General features: G+C 39.6%; 1 protein-coding gene across 1 annotated transcript in view; it reads left to right on the top strand.

Annotated features, from left to right (window-relative positions):
* LOC136872056 (uncharacterized) overlaps window positions 1-22,300 on the top strand; it is a 104,361-nt gene that overhangs the window by 27,455 nt on the left and 54,606 nt on the right. The window contains exon 2 of the mRNA XM_067145910.2: window positions 15,314-15,445. Within this exon, the coding sequence (XP_067002011.2) occupies window positions 15,314-15,445 (132 nt within the window). The remainder of the gene's footprint in view (window positions 1-15,313; window positions 15,446-22,300) is intronic.

Here is a 22,300-nt window from a genome sequence, read left to right as displayed (position 1 = left end):
TTCTGTACAGAATATCATCTACAAAAAGCGTTATCTCCGATTCCACTTCTTTACACATATCATTGATATATATATAAGAAAATATAAAGGTCCAATAATAGCTGCCTTCAGGAATTCCCCTCTTAATTATCACAGGGACAGATAAAGCTTCACCTACTCTACACATTCAGTCACTCTTTTGTCAAGTCCAATTGCACTCATTTTTGTCAGCAGTCTCCCATGATCTACCCTCCCAAATGCCTTAGATAGGTCTATCGCGATACAGTCCAATTGACATCCTGAATCCATGATATCTGCTATATCTTGCTGGAATCCTACAAGTTGAGCTTCAGTGGAATAACCTTTCCTAAACCCAAACTGCCTTCTATCAAACCAGTTATTAATTTTGCAAACATGTCTTATATAATCAGAAAGAATGCTTTCCCAAAGCTTACATGCAATGCATGTCAAACTGACTGACCTGTAATTTTCAACTTTATGTCTATCACCCTTTCCTTTATACACAGGGGCTACTATAGCAACTCTCCATTCATTTGGTATAGCTCCTTCATGCAAACAATAATCAAATAAGTACTTCAGATATGGTACTATATCCCAACCCATTGTCTTTAGTAAATCCCGCAAAACCTTATCAATTACGGCTGCTTTTCTAGTTTTCAACTTTAGTATCTTACTGTAAATGTCATTGTTGTCATAGGTAAATTTAAAAACATTTTTAGTATTACACACCTCCCCTATCTGGACATTATCCTTGTAACCAACAGTCTTTACGTACTGCTGACTGAATACTTCTGCATTTTGAAGATCCTCTCATACACACTCCCCTTGTTCATTAATGATTCCTGGAATGTCCTTCTTGGAACCTGTTTCTGCCTTAAGATACCTATACATACTCTTCCATTTTTCACTAAAAGTTGTATGGCTGCCAATTATGCTTGCCCTCATGTTATCCTTAGCTGACTTGTTTGCTAGATTCAATTTCCTAGTAAGTTCCTTCAATTTCTCCTTACTTTCACCAACATTTCTAACTCTGTTTCCATCCAACCTGCACCTCCTTCTTAGTCTCTTCACTTCTCTGTTATAATATACTGGATCTTTACAATTCCTTACCACCTTTAAAGGTACAAACCTATTTTCACATTCTTCAAAAATTGCTTTAAACCCATCCCAGAGTCTGTTTGCTTTTTTATTTACCGTTTTCCACCGATCATAGTTACTTATTAAAAACACCCTCATGCCTGTTTTATCAGCCATATAGTTCTGCCTAATAGTCCTAATTTTAATATCTTCATTTCTTTCACATTTATTTTTAACCACCACAAAAACAGCTTTGTGATCATTAATACCATCTATTATTTCGGTTTCTCTATAGAGCTCCACAACCAGAATATTCTTCCCTCTACTTGGTTCCATCATTTTCTGAATCAGTTGCGCTTCCCATATTAACTTATTTGCCATTTGTTGGTCATGCTTCCTGTCGTTCGCATTACCTTCCCAATTGATGTTTGGTAAATTGAGATTACCCTCTACAATCACGTTCCTTTCCTCATTGTTTTCCACATAGCTGATTATCTTATCAAATAATTCTGAATCAGCGTCTGCGCTACCCTTTCCCTGTCTGTACACTCCAGAGACATCAAGTTGCCTATTATCTTTAGAGATAAGCCTTACACCTAGAATTTCATGTTTGTCATTTTTAACTTTTTCGTACCTTACAAATTCTTCTTTCACCAGAATCAATACTCCCCCTCCTACCATTCGTATCCTATCTCTACGATTCACCCTCCAGTTCCATGAGAAAATTTCTGCATCCATTATACCATTTCTCAGCCATGATTCAACTCCTATTACAGTATCTGGAAAGTATATATCTATTAAATTACTTAATTCTATTACTTTCTTTACAATACTTCTACAGTGGAGCACTAACATTTTTATGTCATCTTTACTTGATTTCCAGCTCCCTGTTCCCTTAACACCGCTCCCAAGGCCACGCCGTTTTCCTGAATGTACCTCCCTTTAATCCTTCTAAACAAATTTCCTAATTTATATATACCACTGCAGTTTAAGTGAAGGCCATCTGAGCGCAGATCCCTATTTCCTACCCACTCATTAGGATCTAGAAATCTCACTCCGTTTCTCCCATACCCACCCCATAGTCTCATTTAAATCCCTAATCACCTTCCAGTCAGTATCCCTCCTACACAGTATTCCACTGATAACAATCTCTGGTTCCTTAAACTCCACCCGTGCTGCATTTACCATGTCCCACACATCCCCAACTATGTTGGTACTTATACCTGCTTGTCTTATGTTGTTAGTACCAACATGAAGCGTGACCACCTTCTTCTTTCCCTCCTCCTTCTCGTCTACTTTCCTCAACATCTGCCTTAACGTAATTCCTGGATTACACTACCCTGGTACCCTTTCCTCCACACACTTTCCCGACATGTCTCATGATTGCATGATATTATCCTCATGATGGAATCCCCCATGACCAGAGTCTCAACCCTACCCACCTCATTTGATCCCCTCCCCTCCTGGTCAGTCCTATCTTTCCTGACAGCTGCAGAAGCGACTTCCTCATCCCTTTTCTCCATCCCATGACCCTGTTCCACCTGTGTTTTCCTATCCACTACTCCACATTTCTCTTTCCTACCTTTTCCCTTTCTCCTTCTTCCACACTTCTCAGCAACAGTTCCCTGTTTCTCATCTTCGCTCAGTTGTTCTGCCTGCAGTGACTCGTACTGATTTCTCATAGACACCTCTCCTGAATTCTGATCCTGAATGGAACCCTTAGCCTGCAATCTCCTTCCCCTTTAAACATTAGACCACCTGTCTTCTACAGTTCTCCCTTTTCCTTCCAATCCCTCTTTTACATGTACTGTATACTGTACATTATTTGAGGGAGGTATACTTTCCTTCCTGTCCTCTGAGAGAATACTAATTATCTCCCTCAAGCTCTCCAACTCCTTCCTCATACTCCTTAATGCCTGGCCACACCTACAGTTCCTACACTTGCACTCATTAGTCATTCTTTATTGAATAATAAAAAGAAAGGAAAAATAAGGTAACTTATTCTCTGCAAAATAAAAATGAAAGGAAAGAAATATTGTCTAGGATAGTTCACGAAGATCACATGACAATAAGTTAATTAATATAGGCTACTACTAATGCACTACAATACTACTAAATTTAAACGATTTTTAATTCCTACAACACCCTAACAGGATGAAAATTGCTGTTAATTACTGGAAACGGAGAATAATGCACAAGAATTACACAATACGTTCAGACTATGTTCAGATACTACAATACACTACAATAATTTTAAACTACGTTCGGACGTATTCTAATTACAACTGACTATTACCAAGCACAAACAGAAAAGAAAATTACCATTAAAGTTTGAAATTCATAAAACTACTCAAAATAATACAATAGGCACTTTGATTTCTAATAAATTACTATAGTACACTACAGTAATTTTTAAACTATGTTCAGACCTATCCTAATTACAGTAGGTTATTACCAAGCATGAATAGAAATGAAAATTCCAATTAGGCCTAAAGTTAGATATTGGTAAGAACTACCGGTACCGTACTCAAAGATTACCGACAAAATTAAGCACGTAGTACTACTTTATCCTACTATGCTGTAAAAGAAATGAAATCTGCCGCTTGCACAAAAATACACACAAATATAACAGGCAAGATACTATCTAATATACCATAACTACACTACAATTTTCAACTGAAATGTGGTTATGTGATTATTACAGATGGTGGCTTACTGTTATTTTCCCTACTCTGCGGGACGAAGATAAAAATGTCCTTCAATGCTGAAAAATAGGAGGTTGTTTACAATAATTTCTCAAAAGTATTTCTGTCTAAACTACACCAGGGACTTGAACTGCAATTATTGGGATGTAGGAACTTGATTATTAGCTAACCGCTCATAAATACTGATGAGGGTGTGTAATATAAATTACGGATACCGCACTTTAACTGCCTACTCAATACTACAAATTATCGGAATACAAGAATCAGCTGATTTTTATTTATATTTTCTTGATACACTACACCCTTTGTTCATGACTAGCCTTCAATGCCGATATTTGAATACGAAGAGTGATAATAATCAATAACAATATGACTGTTTAATATTTCGCCAGTGAAATACTATATATTCTGTTGAAATCTTTTTTTAAACAAAGTTTACAACAGTATCGCATTATTTAAAGAAGTTATTACCTTCGTGATAGGTGGAACCGTTGAACTGCTATTTGAAATACCCTGTCAAATGCCTGCACTAGTAGACTATAACCACTGCCAAAGTTACGACTCTTTTTAATATCCCATCTTTGTAAGTATTTTATCAACAAACCTACTGATATTTTAATAATAATATTATCTGTTTACAATAGTAATGGATGACATCATGAGAACAGCAAAAGCAGCATATGGAGGAAGAGAAATGAACATGATGTTATTTGCAGATGATATTGTGATTTGGGGAGAAGACGACAGGAAGGTTGAAGAACAGTTGAATGGGGTGAATGGGAAGATCAAAGAATGTGGATTGAAAATAAGTGTAGAAAAGAGTAAAACCCTTGTTATGACTAGAGGGGAGAAAGAAGGGAAAGGTCAGATTAGACTTGCAGACAAGCCCCTGGAAGTAGTGAAAACATTTAAATACCTGGGGAGTGAATTAATGGAGAATGCTCGACTGGATGCTGAGATTAGTAAAAGGATTCAAGCTGGAAGTTGTTTCTATCATAGTGTAAGAAACATGTTATGGGACAAAGATGTGCCAACGGAAGCAAAGGATACTATGTACAAGATGTATAACGTACCCATAACAACTTACGGAGCAGAAACTTGGACAATGACAAAGAAGGATGAGAGTCGAATAGAGGCAGCCGAAATGAAGTTCTTGAGGAGTATGATACAGAAGAGTAGAAGAGACAAAATAAGGAATGAGAAAATCCGGGAAGAAATTGGAGTGGAAATAATTAATGATAGAATAGAGAAGAGCCGACTAAGATGGTTTGGGCACATAAAGCGAATGAGCGACGAAAGAATGCCAAAAAAGGTGATGGAAATGCAAATCCAAGAAAGGAGAGGCCGTGGACAACCACGATTGAGATGGAATGATAGCATCCTACGCAGCATTATAGAAAGAAACCTGGACTGGGACACAGTGTTGGAGGAGGAGTGATGGAAAGACCGAAGAAAGTGGAGAGGAACCATATTTGCCCCTACCCGGCTACAGCTGGATAAAGGGAAATGATGATGATGATGAATCTAATGAACGCCTACGGAACTACTCAGTGCGAAAATTGTATATAAATACCTCTAATTGTAGATTGCTACAACAAACACTAAACACTAATATTTGTGGAACTAAATGTATCACGCACACACAGACACACACACAAAATTTGCTAAATTCTACAACTATTAACTAAGGGCATATAAATTTCAAGTGTTCTGTTACTTTGCGCTTGTGACTTTATAGACTTAATAAAGTAATTTTTGTTTTATTTTTTATTTCACTTTCAAATTCCTCTGTTGAACAAATACATTTATTTTATTTTTGTCTCTATTTAATTTGTTCAGAGAGGATAATTACGTAGTTGTACTTCCTCTTAGTAAAAAAATAAAAAATCACTACCACACTCCCATGCAATGCAGTGGGTCAGCTGTAGACTACAAAATTCATGACCTGCCATAACAGCTAAGTCTTGAATCCTGGAGTGAACTTTTCTTTTGTTCCCAAATGAATCCAACAAGCACACCAAGTTTGGCAGAGCTAACTTTGATGCTAAATGCTTCACTCCATTTTGACATGGCACATTATTCACACGTCTCCTAATGTCTGTAGCTTGTATACTGGTGAGCAATTTGCCATCTTAGAAGCTCTACAATTTGCCCGGGGTGATGAAAGAGACCACTTTCTCCCAACACAGCAATTTTAGCATTCGTGAGGCAGCAATTTGTTGTGGCGTTTTGCCTAGGGCTGCTAAGAGATGGATGTTAATATATACGCTTAACTAGAGCAAGATCACAGTTACATCACCAAATTTCACTATGTGGTAAAAACCTGATGCCCTTCACCTCAATAAAATTGCTTGGCATTCACATTTGCAGCAATTTAAAATGGAACAAGCATGTAGAGGAAATAAGGTGCAAAGCATACAGAGTCCTGGGATTCATCCGCAGATCTCTACTGGGAGCCAGGAAGAAAGCAGTCTCATTAGTACGGTCAATACTGTTGTACGGGCTTCCTTCCTGGCACCCTACTACAGTGGAGAACGACGAAACTAGAGAGAGTTCAACGCCGAGCAGAACGACTAATTACTCAACACGGTCATTTAAATACAGCCAGGTCACTGCCCTCCACAACATCTCTCTGTAAACAAATAGATATTGCTTTCCTGAGAAAATCCCTCGCAGGTAACATTCATATAAACCCTTTCAACCGCTTAAAGCTGAACTATCGTTCCACTCAAAGAGGTCGAGGTGTGTCCCTTTTCCCTCCATTTGCAAGAACAGTATCATATCAAAGTGGCTTCTTTAATCGTTCTGCTCAGCTGTGCAATGAACTCCCACCACAGATGAAAGAACTACCTCCAGAGAAATTTTGTAAAGAGGTAAAAAGGATGTATATAATGAAACCTTCTGTACATAATATAATTTTTCTACGGTGTGAATTTTCAGTATGAGTGAGAGGACAGATGAAAGTTAATGTGATCCCGAGTGAGTGAGATTGTACTGTATGTGGGTATGAGTGAGCTGGCCTAGCTAAAGTATATGTGAGGATTAGAGAGAGAGAGAGAGAGAGAGTGTGTGTGAGAGAGAGAGAGTGTGGGTGTGTGTGTGTGTCGAATTACTTGAATGTTGACCATGTCCTGTGAGTAGTGTGTAAATATGCCTGTAAATACGGTAACTGTATATAAGCACACTATGTAGAATGTAATTGTATATTTGAATATTGTAATTTTAAGTGGTGATGGAGACACTTTCGTGTATGTGGAGCTATGCTCTTTCTCCATTCACCATCCATAAATTGTACCTATAATTAGTGGAAAATAAATAATAATAATAATAATAATAATAATAATAATAATACAGCAGTGGCAGGTGTCAGGAAACATTGGATTTCTACTGGGCACTGGTTTAAAGCAGATTTCCACTAGGGAAGAAGACAACAGGTTAGTTGAAACTTCACTGGAGAACCCATTCTGAAACTCGGTGGAGCTCATACCGATGACCAATTTTCTTTGCTGTCCATACACTATTCTTAAACAGTTATAAGAAGTTGGACTCCATTGCAGAAAAGCTGCTGCCAAAGAGTCTCTCTCGCATGAACAGACGGTTGATCGGTGCGCATTTGCCGAGGTGGGAGTTGAATCATAATTGGGATCACGTGATCTTCTCTGATGAGACCAATTTCAGTTCTGCAGAAGTTGAGCCGGTTCATGTTTACAGGTCACAGAGAGTCAGGAATGACAAAAGATATATAACTGATTATTCACACAGTGGGTGCATATCGGTGTCGAGTTGGAAGTGGATATCGTCTGATGAGCTGGAGTGCTTCATCAGATAGATGACCGTCTCACATGAGACCAGTATTTGGACATTCTGCAGAATATTATAGTTTCGGGTGGAGAGAGTGCTATCCAGTTCTTGCAAAACAACTCCCCAGTTCACACGAGCGGTCATTGTCAGCGCTGATTTTCTGATCAGGATTCCATTGAACTGTTCTGTTGAGTCCCTTAAGCTCGAAACTTGAACCTCATTGCAATTTGTGTGAGCAAGGTGGAAACACCATATAAAGAAACACTGGCTTCCAACAAGTCATTCAAGCTGATGAATACTGGACGAGGTGTTAAGTCAGGCTTAAAGGAGTCCGTTTGAGGACTAACGTAATTAAAAGCGCAGTGCCAGATTTCACAATGAATAGAATTACACTTGTATTTGGTTAAAAGTTAAAAAAATGTAATGCATAGAGTAGGACTTGAACTCTGGTTCTCGATTGGCGGGTACATTTCGTGGGGTCTGAGTGGCACTGTCACGAACACACTTAATATTGTAAGATTATTATCTGCTCTGCATGATATGTAGTGTATTTACACCTCTATAACAGTCCTCTGAGCGGTCAATGATGGTAAACTACGTGCCCATTGCAAGCATTTGGAGTAGAAATGAAAAACTGTTAGTATGTTGTAGTTACACAGTAGAATAATGAAGTCAGGTATTAAAAAGGAGAAAATTCTGTTACCAGTATTCAAACCCCGGATTTCCTGGTTGATAACCAAGGACCTTTGTCCCTACATTAACACTGAGGGTACGAACATGCCGAGTGGATTACTCCTCGCTCAGCGCTCATCACTCCTTTCTCTTCATACAGGAAGCTGAGAGATGCAAAACAAACCCATACATTTCAGTAGTAGCGTTCATGCCGGCACTTCACTCATCCCTCTTCTCTCTGCTCCTCCCTCAAGAATCAAATCGGTTTGATTTTGGAGCGATGTGCTTCTTGAGCGCTGTTCTGTGATTGGTTGGCTCATGGCCACGGCCGCCTACTCATAATATTATCGGCCTGCGTTCACTGAAGGTAAAATATCCATGCGGAATATTATCTTTATACTCGGTAAATTTAATCTTTCGATGAAGTACAGATTGCTTTATTGAAGTGGAGAATAATATTATATTACTACTGCTTACGTTATTGTAATGACCAGTTCTTCTTCAATGCAAATATGACTGACATGATAGTTGCTGTACTTCCGTGGTTTCATATTGCCTTCAATTCCTTTCAGCAAATATTGAAATGTCTGCATTCTTCTTCTTCTTCTACCGCCTTTTGCCACACCTTGTGGGGGCGCGGATGCGAACCATATAACACATGTTGACTGACCCTGTTTTACGGATGGATGCCTTTCCTGGCGTCAACCCTATGTGGGGGGATGTAATTACTATTGCGTGTTTCGGTGGTAGTTTGTAGTATGGTGTGTTGTCTGAGTATGAAGAGGAGAGTGTTGGAACAAATGCAAATAACCAGTCCCCGAGCCAGAAGAATTAATGTCGCCTTTAAAATCTCCGACCCGGCCAGGAATCGAACTTGGGATTTACTGAACTGAAGGGATCAACATTGGCCATTCACCCAAGGAGTCGTATACTGAAATGTCTGCATTTACATTTTTCAATAGTCGTGACATTTCTGTGGGCCTTTCTTCACTTCTTGGTATAAATGATGGAATTCACCCAATCTCTGCCTTCTCCTATTAATTGGATGTGCGCTGTATCTTCTGTCAGAACTTGAAATCAAGTACAGTTTGCTTGCTATCATAAGTTCATCATCACTTCTGCTACTATACTTAACTATTATGTATGCTATTTTGCTTTACGTCACACCGACACAGATAGGTCTTATGGCGACGATGGGATAGGAGAGGCCTAGGAATGGGAAGGAAGCGGCCGTGGGCTTAATTAAGTTACAGCCCCAGCATTTGCCTGGTGTGAAAATGGAAAACCACGGAAAACCATCTTCAGGGCTGCCGACAGTGGGATTCGAACCCACTTTCTCCCGGATGCAAGCTCACAGCTGCGCACTCCTAACCGCACGGTCAACTCGCCCAGTACTATTATGTATACAGAGGAGTATGAACATTTTCACGAAACAAAATTACATTTAAAGAACACAACGCTATCTACTCGTGAATGCTGCACAATCATAACTGGATGGAAAACGTTTCCTCATTAATGAAGAAAGAGCGAGGGTCTCCTACCTGGTATGTGTGCCTTTGGATGATGAGTGATGAGTGAAGAGCACTGCTATGAGCACTGAGTGAGGAGTAATCCACTCGGCATGTTCGTACCCTGACACAACATGAAGTGCTTCAGATAGAGTTTTACTCGACAGGCGTGTCCCTCATTTCACATATTTACATGTAACCATTATGGCAGTTTCTCATCCATTTCATTATGTTTCTTTATGTTATTTTAATATATGGACAGTTGCATTGTGTACCAAGAGTCACATTCCATCAGGAACATGTCGTTTAGCAACAAGCGAGTTGCATAATTTTGTTGTTGTTGCTGTACTGCCTCACCTGAGAACGATTATACCTAATACCGGCCTTTTACGTTTTTCATACGTGAATGTTTGCATATTCTACTGTACGTACATACTTACATACATACATCTTCAATATAGACTGTTATGTCTTTCAACATTCAGTCTGCAAGCATCTGTAAATTTACCAACCAACTCCACAATAATCTTTTGCAACTAGCTCTCTGACCTTGTTTAGTTCCACACTTCTTATCACTAGACCATTAAAAGCCGAGTCTGACGGTCAATGCCTTGGTCTACCTCTTCTTCTGTTACTCTCCATGGCCAAGTCGTCTGTTATCATCAATCATTATTATTATTATTATTATTATTATTATTATTATTATTATTATTATTATTATTATTCCGGGAATTTCATGGAACGCAGAGGTGTAAGAAGGTGCTGGGGTGAATGGGTATTCAATGAAATGATCAGAGCATAAGTTAAAACACTAAATTTTGAAATTTTCTTTCTTTTTTTTTTTTCCCCCTTACAAATTCGGTAGTTAGAATATCTGGATGAAGAACAACAAATAACTGTTAAATATCAGCTCGTCAACTCCCATAATAACTGTACCGAGCGGTACACCTCCACGCCGCTAATTCAAAAGGTGCGCCAGTTGAAACTCCTCTGCTGGAGGAAACCTGAACTTTTGACGGTATTAATTTTCTACTTTCTCAGAAGATGTCACTACCTGTAAATTTCGGAGTTTTAGAACTGTGTCATTTTTGATGTGTTTTTGTTTTGCTTGAAGTAAGAAGTGTGAACTTTCTCTTCTAGAGGACACTACTGAAGAACTACAATAGTGCACCCTAGTGCGAAGAAAAAGAACTGTTCTTTGGAGAAATTTTTATTTCAAAAGTTTGTTTCTTGTTAAATTTCCTTCTGTTATGGTTTAAGTTGGCTGTATACCCCTCTCTTTCTCCTTGTTTTGTATTCAACCAATCCCGAATTTCTTAACTTAATTTTCCACCAATAATGTGTTTCTTCTTCATCTTGTGTAGGGGTTTCTCTTTATTCTCCAATAAAGTGATCGTGGGCGGGTGTTCTCATTCCCCTAACGCCTAGAACCTTCCGCGAGAGTATATAAACTGCTGATTTTAGGGTCTCTGCGCCACTTCTGTTCCATCTTTCAGTGTGTAAAGTACATAGCAGGGGGCGGGAAGCGCCTCTTTCTTCGGCAGCGGTCAACAACAAGGTAATGGCCAATTAATAACTTCTTTCTTTGCTAGCTCAGCAGTTTAACTCTCGGGGCGGGTCCGAAGTTTTTCCGTTATGTAACCTTCCTTAAAAATGTAAAGAATCTGGTATCTATTTTACCTTTTAAACTACGTATTGGGATAGAGAGTGCTTAACCCTCTCGATCTCCCACTCATATTGTTTTGAGGTGAACTTTTTCCTCAACCTATTCTTCCTTAAAATTATGTAAATTTGTTTCTTTTCTAAAGTCACCTCCGTAGTATGGGATTAGCCCTTGCATCAGTGGCCTAAGAGCCAAATTAGGTTTTAAAAACCAAGTGTATTAGGAGTGCCGATCGCCTCCTCTCAAATTGTTATTTTGGAGGTCATGTAATCAACCTTCTTTTCATTTAATAGACCTCAGTAGGTTGGGTATTTTACCCCTGTGTCTATGTCCAGTGAGGACAACTCGAAGGTGGAGTTTGGTGTGGCCTTTGAGAGGCTTAAAGTTGAGAGCGAGTGGCTCTTTTTGAAAATTGAGTGTTGTATGCCTCGTGGAGGCTTTTCAGTGTAATTTGGAGCAAGGGCTCCTAGGCATGAATGGGGTTTTCTACCCCTCTGTTGAAACTTGTGTTTGGGGTAAAACTGAGCTGATTGCCCAAGCATTGTGAAGTCAGGGCGCGAAGCCCAAATCCTGTAAATATTGTAACTACCCTTTTGACTTGCTACTTTGTACCTGCCATGCTTGTTATTTCCTTATTTTGAAAAGAAAATATAACCTTGTTAAATTTTAAATTAATTTTACTTTCGTAGCTTGAGACCCGTTCACACCCGCACCTTCTTTCACCTCTACCTACCACGGAAAGCTCCGTAACAATAACAATGACTTAAAGTCAAAAAAAAGGTACTATGGAAAAGATCATAGACACAGTAGTTTACAAGAAATGAGCATTGTAGCTCGAAAGGTAATGCTATTTTACAAGGGCATATTTGCTCCACACTTTTTCATTCTAGGAGACTGAGCTTCAAAATTGTACTAAAATCCATGTGCACTTTAGTGTTGTGTGAGGTGTATAGAGGATGAGAGGATTCGTAGGAGAATAATGGATTCAGCTCAGAGAGCATGAGAAGCGGAGATTCCATTCCAAGTCTCAAAATACACTGACTGACAGAGCAAATGCAACACCAAGAAGGAGTGGTCAGAACTTTATGCCAATTGCAGGGTAGACTGACGTCACTGAGGTATGCTCATGATGTGAAATGCGCCGCTGTGCTGCGCACGTAGCGAACAATAAATGGGACACGGTGTTGGCGAATGGCCCACTTCGTACCGTGATTTCTCAGCCGACAGTCATTGTAGAACGTGTTGTCGTGTGCCACAGGACACGTGTATAGCTAAGAATGCCAGGCCGCCGTCAACGGAGGCATTTCCAGCAGACAGACGACTTTACGAGGGGTATGGTGATCGGGCTGAGAAGGCCAGGTTGGTCGCTTCGTCAAATCGCAGCCGATACCCATAGGGATGTGTCCACGGTGCAGCGCCTGTGGCGAAGATGGTTGGCGCAGGGACATGTGGCACGTGCGAGGGGTCCAGGCGCAGCCCGAGTGACGTCAGCACGCGAGGATCAGCGCATCCGCCGCCAAGCGGTGGCAGCCCCGCACGCCACGTCAACCGCCATTCTTCAGCATGTGCAAGACACCCTGGCTGTTCCAATATCGACCAGAACAATTTCCCGTCAATTGGTTGAAGGAGACCTGCACTCCCGGCGTCCGCTCAGAAGACTACCATTGACTCCACAGCATAGACGTGCACGCCTGGCATGGTGCCGGGCTAGAGCGACTTGGATGAGGGAATGGCGGAACGTCGTGTTCTCCGATGAGTCGCGCTTCTGTTCTGTCAGTGATAGTCACCGCAGACGAGTGTGGCGTCGGCGTGGAGAAAGGTCAAATCCGGCAGTAACTGTGGAGCGCCCTACCGTTAGACAACGCGGCATCATGGTTTGGGGCACTATTGCGTATGATTCCACGTCACCTCTAGTGCGTATTCAAGGCACGTTAAATGCCCACCGCTACGTGCAGCATGTGCTGCGGCCGGTGGCACTCCCGTACCTTCAGGGGCTGCCCAATGCTCTGTTTCAGCAGGATAATGCCCGCCCACACACTGCTCGCATCTCCCAACAGGCTCTACGAGGTGTACAGATGCTTCCGTGGCCAGCGTACTCTCCGGATCTCTCACCAATCGAACACGTGTGGGATCTCATTGGACGCCGTTTGCAAACTCTGCCCCAGCATCGTACGGACGACCAACTGTGGCAAATGGTTGACAGAGAATGGAGAACCATCCCTCAGGACACCATCCGCACTCTTATTGACTCTGTACCTCGACGTGTTTTTGCGTACATCGCCGCTCGCGGTGGTCCTACATCCTACTGAGTCGATGCCGTGCGCATTGTGTAACCTGCATATCGGTTTGAAATAAACATCAATTATTCGTCCGTGCCGTCTCTGTTTTTTCCCCAACTTTCATCCCTTTCGAACCACTCCTTCTTGGTGTTGCATTTGCTCTGTCAGTCAGTGTATATCAGACATCTCCAATATAGACTATTATGTCTTTCAACATTCAGCCTGCAAGCATCTGTAAATTTACTAACCAACTCCACAATAATCTTTTGCAACTAGCTCTGTGACACACGCTTCTTGCCAAATTTACACTTCAAAGATTGTGTTTACGATCGACACACTCGTCTATAACTGATGACAATTTAAGCAGGGGCAATGAGTGCCCATTCTAAATGGCCTTAAAGTAAAAAATTAAAGGGTTAAGATGATCGACCATGAACAAAATGCCTGGAGGCAAAACACTTGCACTCCTTTTGAAAGACACTTAAAATCCTACATGGGCTTATGGCCCAAAGTTGCAGAGGCTAAGCCTATACTACAGAAGGGTGACTAGATAGTTCCAAAATATTGTTATGAATTTAAAGGTTTAGAAAATCTTAGTCATCCCATACCTAACTGAATGGTAATTAATAGAGGGTGAACACTCTTCATTCCCTAAATTTACATATTTCCCAGCAGGGATTTGAACAGAGTGCTTAGACTTGCCAAAAATGTACATTTAAACAGAAACATTAGAATTTTACATTAAGAAAAGTTTGAAACCTTCCCCTCAAGTTAACTGCCGGGAGCTATTACATGTTAAGAGATGTCTGCCATTACCTTGAGTTGTGGACTTCTGATAACAGAAGGCTGCATCTGCCTCCTAATACACTGTACACACACTAGACCAGAGCGATGAAGATGACAATAAGGCCCTAAAGCGCCCAGCTTTTTTAGCAACTCAGAGGGGAAAATTCCAGAACTCTCTTGAGCTAGGCAGAATGCCTGTACACACCCCCAATTTTAATTGGCTAGAAAAATATACACGTAAATTTCTGATTGGTAAATAACTTAAGGAAGAAGGAAGCCATAGAAGTGCTGGTAACCTTAGCACATAAAAACAATCTACGAACACTTAGGGTTTACCAATATAGAAAATTGAACATTCCCTTAAAAATTAATTGTCTGTCCTCCTGCCAGAGGGGGCACATAGGCCGATAGTAGAGACATCTGAAGATTAAACGTCCAAGTATCTTCAGATACATAGTTTAGGATTCACAGCACAGATGGCCTTCTAGAAGGTGCGCAGTTCAACCAGGCGGAGAACGTGTACCCTCCCCGGTAGAATTGTTGTTATTATTATTAGTATTATTATTATTATTATCATCATCATCATCTCCTCATTTGGAGTACCATTCTACCACTTATTCCCACTTGTTTGTTCTAGCAGTCATTCTCCAATATTTTCATGTCTGTAACTTCTAGCTTATAGAGATATTAACTTAAAGCATGTTTTAAAATTATCTAGTAGAAATAAGGATCCAGTATTGGGTGCAAGAGCTTTTTTGTGCTTTGTCAATATATGCCTTGTATTTTATCGTTGTTTAATAACTGTACATGTGTAATCCACAGGAAGGAAGCCAGGATGGCCTCAAGTCACCACTGGAGAGAGTTATGATATGGTCTGAGCCGGAAGCCTGTGCAAAGCAAGTGACGCAGATATCAACATCAGCATGTGGTGCCACTGCTGTTGTTAATGTTTTGGTAATTAGCACTGAAAGAGACCATTAGAAATAAATGAAACTTCATCTAGAATTGAAATCAAAATAGACGTTCAACCTATTAGGTCATGTTACGTACTTTAAGTACAGAACAAAAATGGAGGTTGTGGGTTCGGATCCCACCGGTGTCCGATTGCCCATTTTTGTTCTGTACTTAACATCTCTTCAACACGTACTAAATGTATGTAACATGACCTAATAGGTTGAAAGTCAATTTCGATTACAATGTGGTCGTGAAAATTCAGTATTCATTCATCTAGAATTGTTTTGTCTAGGGATATGCAGTCCAAGACTTCTACAAAATCTCCACTTTAATTCTTGAATTTGAAATTTGTATTTGTCTGATATATTTTGAGACTTGGAATGAAATCTCTGATTCTCTTGCTCTCTGTGCTGAATCCATTATTCTCCTACGAATCCTCTATACACCTCGCACAGCACTCAAAGTGCACAAAAGTTGTCCGACAACAAAATTTAAAGAATCTATTACATTAAAGACCCACCGATCACAGTGAAAGGTGTACAGTGCTGACCATGAAACTGAAGCATGCATATTACACATCGGGGTGACTGTCTACACAATTTGTTTCTTGCCATACGGCAGGTGTTCCATTTGCCAAGATATGTGTTCACTGACAAACTGTAAATCGTAACAGTCACTAATATCAGCCAGGCATGTTTGTCATATTAGCATACATATTTCTCTGCAGAAGACATAGGGAAATTACTGAATGCTGAATTCTCTTGGAGGAGGAGTACAAGACCAAAATAAGAGTAATGGAGCAAACTTATAATAAAAATAATAATCTTAACGACGTCATTAACAACAAAAATCTGTTATGTGAGGCAACTCCAAGGTTAATCCAGGCTGGAAATCAGAATAAAGTCCCCAGTATGTTCCAGTCACAGCACGCATGCGCTCCAATTGCCATGCCTAATGCTGGGTCCGCCCAATCTAATTCGAGTAACGCCTCTCTGGCAATAACACAGGTGCACAAGTTAAACTCACTCCTCTTTCCCCCTCTACGCTCCACCCCTTCATTACCGCATTAATACTTCACTAGAAGTAACAAGGTTAGTCGTTCAGACACAACCAGAACAAGTGGATCCAGCTAACATCTGACTGGCCAAGGAAGTTCGTCCACTTTTATGGGGTATAACACTTTCATCTTTACAATTATTATGTGGGCTCTACATTCATCATTCTAAATTCCTTTTTCTCTCTTATTCAGTTACAGACAATACTCATAAATCCTCCCAAAGGTTGAACAATGCACCAACGAGAAGATTAAAACATTTTATCAGATGAGCACCTGACTAATGAATGATATTAGCAATATGTTCCAACACAACATTTCAACGTATAAAATATTACCATCCAACCATGTTTCTTTCTAAAGGAATATTCAAACCCAACAAGATCAGCATTATACCATGGTCCCAGTTTTGTAACAGTATACTTACGACATAGGTGACCATAACCACCTTTGAATGAACACATCTGTATAAACCTTCAACCTAATGTTTCATCCATACAGTTGGAGAAGCTCCAATTTACGCTGTGATCAATTTCTAGTCGGTGTGAACACATTTGCATAAACTTTCATCCATACAGTAGGATAAGTTCCAATTTATGCTTTGGACAATTTCTAGTCATTGTAAGATAATTTTAATTGCTTCATTGTCACAAATTCTGGGTTTTAATTAATGTACACATTGTAAACTACGTAAATATCACCTAAAGCACAACTTTTTATACAAATGTTTAGCATAAGACCATTGTATTTAGTTTTAAGTTCCAATGTTTAATAGGTTTAAAGACTTGACCTGAAGATAATTATTAGACTGAAGATGCCCAAAACTAGGGCGAAATATGTTCCTAATGAGTGTAACTCATGTAGGATTCAATCACTACAGAATATAATTGTATTGAATAGGTGGACACAGTAAATTTTATTCTTGAAAGAATTTTACTTAAATGGAGTGCAGTCGAATGAAGTCAGGTGATGCAGGAAATAATAGATTAGGAAATGAAGTTCTAAAGGAAGCAGATGAATATTGTTACTTGGGTAGTAGAATAACTAATGATGGCAGATCTAAGGCAGAAATAAAATGCAAACTAGCATAAGCAAGGAAGGCCTTTCTTAAGAAAAGAAATCTGGTCACTTCAAACATTAATATAATTAGAAAGACGTTTTGAAGACTTTCATCTGGAATGTGGCTTTGTATGGAAGTGAAACCTGGACAGTAAGTAGCTCAGAAAGAAAGAGAATAGAAGCTTTTGAAATGTGGTGTTAAGGAAGAATACTGAAGGTGAGATGGGTAGATTGAATCACAAATGAAGAGATAACTGAATCGAATTGGTGAGAGGAGAAAATTTGGCAAAATTTAACCAGGAGACAAAATGATAGGCCCTATCTTTAGACACGTAGGACTTATTCACTAAGTTTTAGAGGGAAGTGTAGGCGGAAAGAATGGCAGGCTTAGACCAAGGTATGAATATGACAAACAGATTAGAGTAGATGTAGGATGTAGTAGTTATGTAGAAATGAAAACGTTAGCACAGTATAGGGTGGCATGGAGAGCTCCATCAAACCAGTATATGGACTGATGACCCAAGCAACATTTCTCTTCCACAAGTGATTAGGTGAAGCTGAAAAATATGAAATGATAGCTGCACTGTTTTTGTGTACTGTTGTACCCCACCTTCTTTAACAGCCAATTTTTGTACACTAAAGTGTTCATAGTAAAATCAATTTATCCAACTTAATTCTTCTATAAATATGCCTATTTACAAAGCAGTAGGCAACAAAACAGTTTCAAATTCTTAAATGTGGAATTTCACTGTCTTTTATGAATGCTTTGTACTTGCAAGGAAAATCACTGAAATTATGTTAATCTATTTTGTTGAATTTTTTATTTATTTTTGGGATAATAATGGCGTATGGCCTCCTGAGAGGCCTGGTGCAGGTCTTTTTCTGGTAGATGGCCTAACAGGCGACCTGCATGTCTGTGAAGATGAGGGCCCTACCTAGGATGATTTCTAATGTTGAATACACCACACACACACCCAGCTCCCTGAGCCATTGGAATTAACCAATTAAAGTTAAAATCCCCGACCCGGCCAGGAATCGAACCCAGGACCCTCTGAACCGAAGGCCAGTACGCTGACCATTCAGCCAACGAGTCGGACATTTTTGGGATTATCATATTTAAAGGGATTAAATCTTAACTAGTGAATCTTGCTAGGAGCCCTCAGAGAACTGTATTTCACTGACAAAATCGGAATTCCACTTCAGGGTACAGTACTTACAATTCCTTTACGGTGCATCTTATGGCGAAGATGGGATAGGAGAAGCTAGGTGTGAGAGGGAAGCAGCCGTGGCCTTAATTAAGGTACAGTCCTAGCATTTGCTTGGTATGAAAATGGGAAAACCACAGAAAACCATACCTGCCAACTTTCCCGATTTAGGCGGGAGACTCCCGATTTTCGACAGATTTTCCCGCCTCCCGATTATTCTATTATTTCTCCCGATTTTAGCTTATTTTTTGGTGAACTTCATTTGTTTTCAAATCCCGCCATTTCAGCTTTTTTACGCCAGTGGCCGGAAGTCCTTCGCTCATTGGCCGCTTTCAAATGAAATATCGACATTTATTCATGCGAGAAATGCGCGCGAATGTGCGATGTTTATTGAAACCTATATATCGCAACGCGTATATCGATTGTCAATCTCTCGTTCTCGCGTGGTGTGTTCGTTCACATCAATCTAGTCATTCCATTCTCTTTGTTCGATTCTGGAGACTAGTCGTTAGATATTGAGTCTTTCTTAGTAATTTAGTGACAGATTTTCAATGATAACGACTGATGACTTTTCTAGAGATTTTACGAGCCATTTGGGGATAATTCTGACTAATTTTAATTTATCTCAATATAAATAAAATAAGAGTTTTGTCTGTACATTGCTCAGAATTTAAAAAGAATGATATTTCCGTACCGGTCGTGACCATAGTAACAAGGGGAAATGCTTGTTTGAATTTTCCGTAATTTCTATCTGTCTGTATGTACGTACACACGCACGCACGCACGGTCATCACGAGAAAACGGCTGAAGAGAATTTAATGAAAATCGGTGTATAACGTCGGGGAATAAGTCGCTACAATCTAGGCCATAAAGAATTTTATTCACACTGAGTGAAATGGTAGTTTAGGGGAAGGCTTAAAATTTCATTCTCAAATATTTGTTATTATTGGCCCTATCGATAAATACTACATAACTAAAGTTATATATTATTAAATTTCCTATAATTTATGTCATACATTTTTACCGTACTGGCTATGATACAGAGATATTAATGAATTTGGATTTTTTAAAAAAAATTTGCCAAGTCCATATCAGCGCCGAGGTATGTGAAAATGGGTGAACAGAATTTTATGTTAAGTTGGGGAATAAGGAACTGTAGTCTATGCTATAAATAACTTTATTCACTCTGTTTGAAATGCTAGCTTAGGGGAAGGTGCCAAAAATTTAATTTTTAATTACTTATCATTACTGGTCATATTGAAAAGTACTACATAACAAAAGTTATAAAGAATACAATTTCCGATTGTGTCTTATTCAGTTTTACAGTACCAACTATAATAATATTGGTGGTGATGGTGATTAAATTGTGAAGATGATTATAAAAATGAGAAAAAAGTCATGAAGGAACAATCACTTAAATAACACAAGAGGTTGTCATGAAAGAAAGGACTCACTTGACATTAGATGCTCTAATATCACAGATTCGGAAGAAAACTAAATGTGAAGGCCTCCAATATAGAAAGCTCATGAAATTGATCAACAATAACATTACATTGACCATTGTTTGTTGTGATGTGGTTTGTATATTCTGCTGCCATGTATCTCTGATAGATGGGGTTACTGCTGCGTATCGAGTATAACAGCCTGCCTGAATATTGGCGGGAAGTGGCTGGGGAGTGGGGAGTTAGATCTCTCTTCTTTAGCATGCCATTCCTCTGGTTCATAAATTTTCTGATACTACTGGTACGTAACACACTGGATCATCATAGTATTCCAGCTATTCAATCCCTACTCTGAGGCAGTGATTGGAATGATCAGTGTGCACACTTAAACGGAATAATTACGCAGGAGTATTCGTGGCTGTATGCAGCCTGGTCATTCTAGCGCTGAAACTTTGAACTGTTAGATCAACACCGTAGTACTTTCCGCTAAAAGTGAGTGTGCTGTTTTCATTTTATCGAATATTTCATATGACAGCATTGCTTTTAATCGCGATATTCACACTGGCATCATTGTAATGACCTATGTTGACTTCAATTAGGAAAACTATAATGACAGTCTTTCTGAGAATTCCGTAGTGAAGCACGGGTACATCAGCTAGTTATTTGATCCAAATAGCATTGCGCTTCACATAATCACGCAGGCGCTTGATGCAATACTATATTAATCTATGCCTTTGCTAAGTAATGGCATTTAAGTGCATAACTGATTAACACATGTGGAGCATGAGTTTATATTATTTTCAGTAGGCTTATCAGAGACCGATCATCTCACTCACGTACTTCCTGTGAGCTAATAGAGATGTGTAATTTTTAGCCTTGTAACCTCGTATAGCAACAGTCGGGCTATGAGACAATAAGTGTTATAAATATACCGTAGTACTGTATTTCGCAAAACATGTAGAATAAGCAGTTTTGACCAGTTGTATCTCCTGATTTCTCCTGATTTTCCCTGATTTTCATATCAAAATTTCCTGATTTTTGGTTTTGTAAAGTTGGCAGGTATGGAAAACCATCTTCAGGGCTGCCAATAGTAGAGTTCCAACACTGGTTACAATGGTGTCCGGAAATTGATGCTGCTGATTTCAGTTAGACCCCCAGTCCAAAACCGTATTGAGGATAAAAAGAGAAAAAAGGCATGTTTTATTTCTAACGATTAAGAGGCGACCCGAGTCTGTTCTAAATCCACCTTTTATTTCAAAATATCACCACTAGTCTCATTGCTGTCGACAGCTAATTCCACTGATAGTTACATCGCGGGTGCATAGATGTCAGTAAGAAAGGCCAAGGCCGAGCGAGCGATTCCCCTCTCACCCTCCAGCGTCACATAATCTGTCACCAGGAAGTTGTGATACAGTACTTGCACGGAGCTGATGGTGTTGACATTTGTACAGAATGCGAAACATTCCAGGAAATTATTGAGCATCGGTTAGTGCTGAGCAAAGCAGTCAAAATAAGGTACTGTTTCCGACAAAAATAAATGAAATGGCGTATGGCTTTTAGTGCCGGGAGTGTCCGAAGACAAGTTTGGCTCGCCAGAGGCAGGTCTTTTGACTTGACACCGTAGGCAACTTGCGCGTCATGCCAGAGAAATTAACCAATTATGGTTAAAATCCCAATCATGCCGGGAATCGAACCTGGGACCCCTGTGACCAAAGGCCAGCACGCCGGACACTGTTTCCGATGTTGAAATGAAGTAGTGCATCAACCCTGTCCCCGCCTCACATCTTTCCTTGTACCGGCCATATAATACATAATATAATTCTATCCAATGAAAATACAAACTGATATAACAGAAGTTAATTCATTTACACATTTTTTAGTCACACGGTGATACTTTGGACATACGATAAAGATTGTAACGCGACCAAGAACGGAATTTTCCAACAACCCTGAGTAAAAAAAAAGCCTTACAAATTTATAACAGTTTTTTCCCCTTGGAAACAAACAGTTCTGAAATATATAAACAATGTATAAAACATCCCATTGCATATTGTGTTAAAATTTGAATTCGATCAAATAACTTCTTTTCGGAGAC

Source organism: Anabrus simplex, chromosome 4 (assembly GCF_040414725.1).
Source record: "Anabrus simplex isolate iqAnaSimp1 chromosome 4, ASM4041472v1, whole genome shotgun sequence".
Lineage (NCBI taxonomy): Eukaryota > Metazoa > Arthropoda > Insecta > Orthoptera > Tettigoniidae > Anabrus > Anabrus simplex.
Note: the sequence above shows the minus strand (reverse complement) of the source record. Positions and strands in the feature narration are given on the sequence as shown.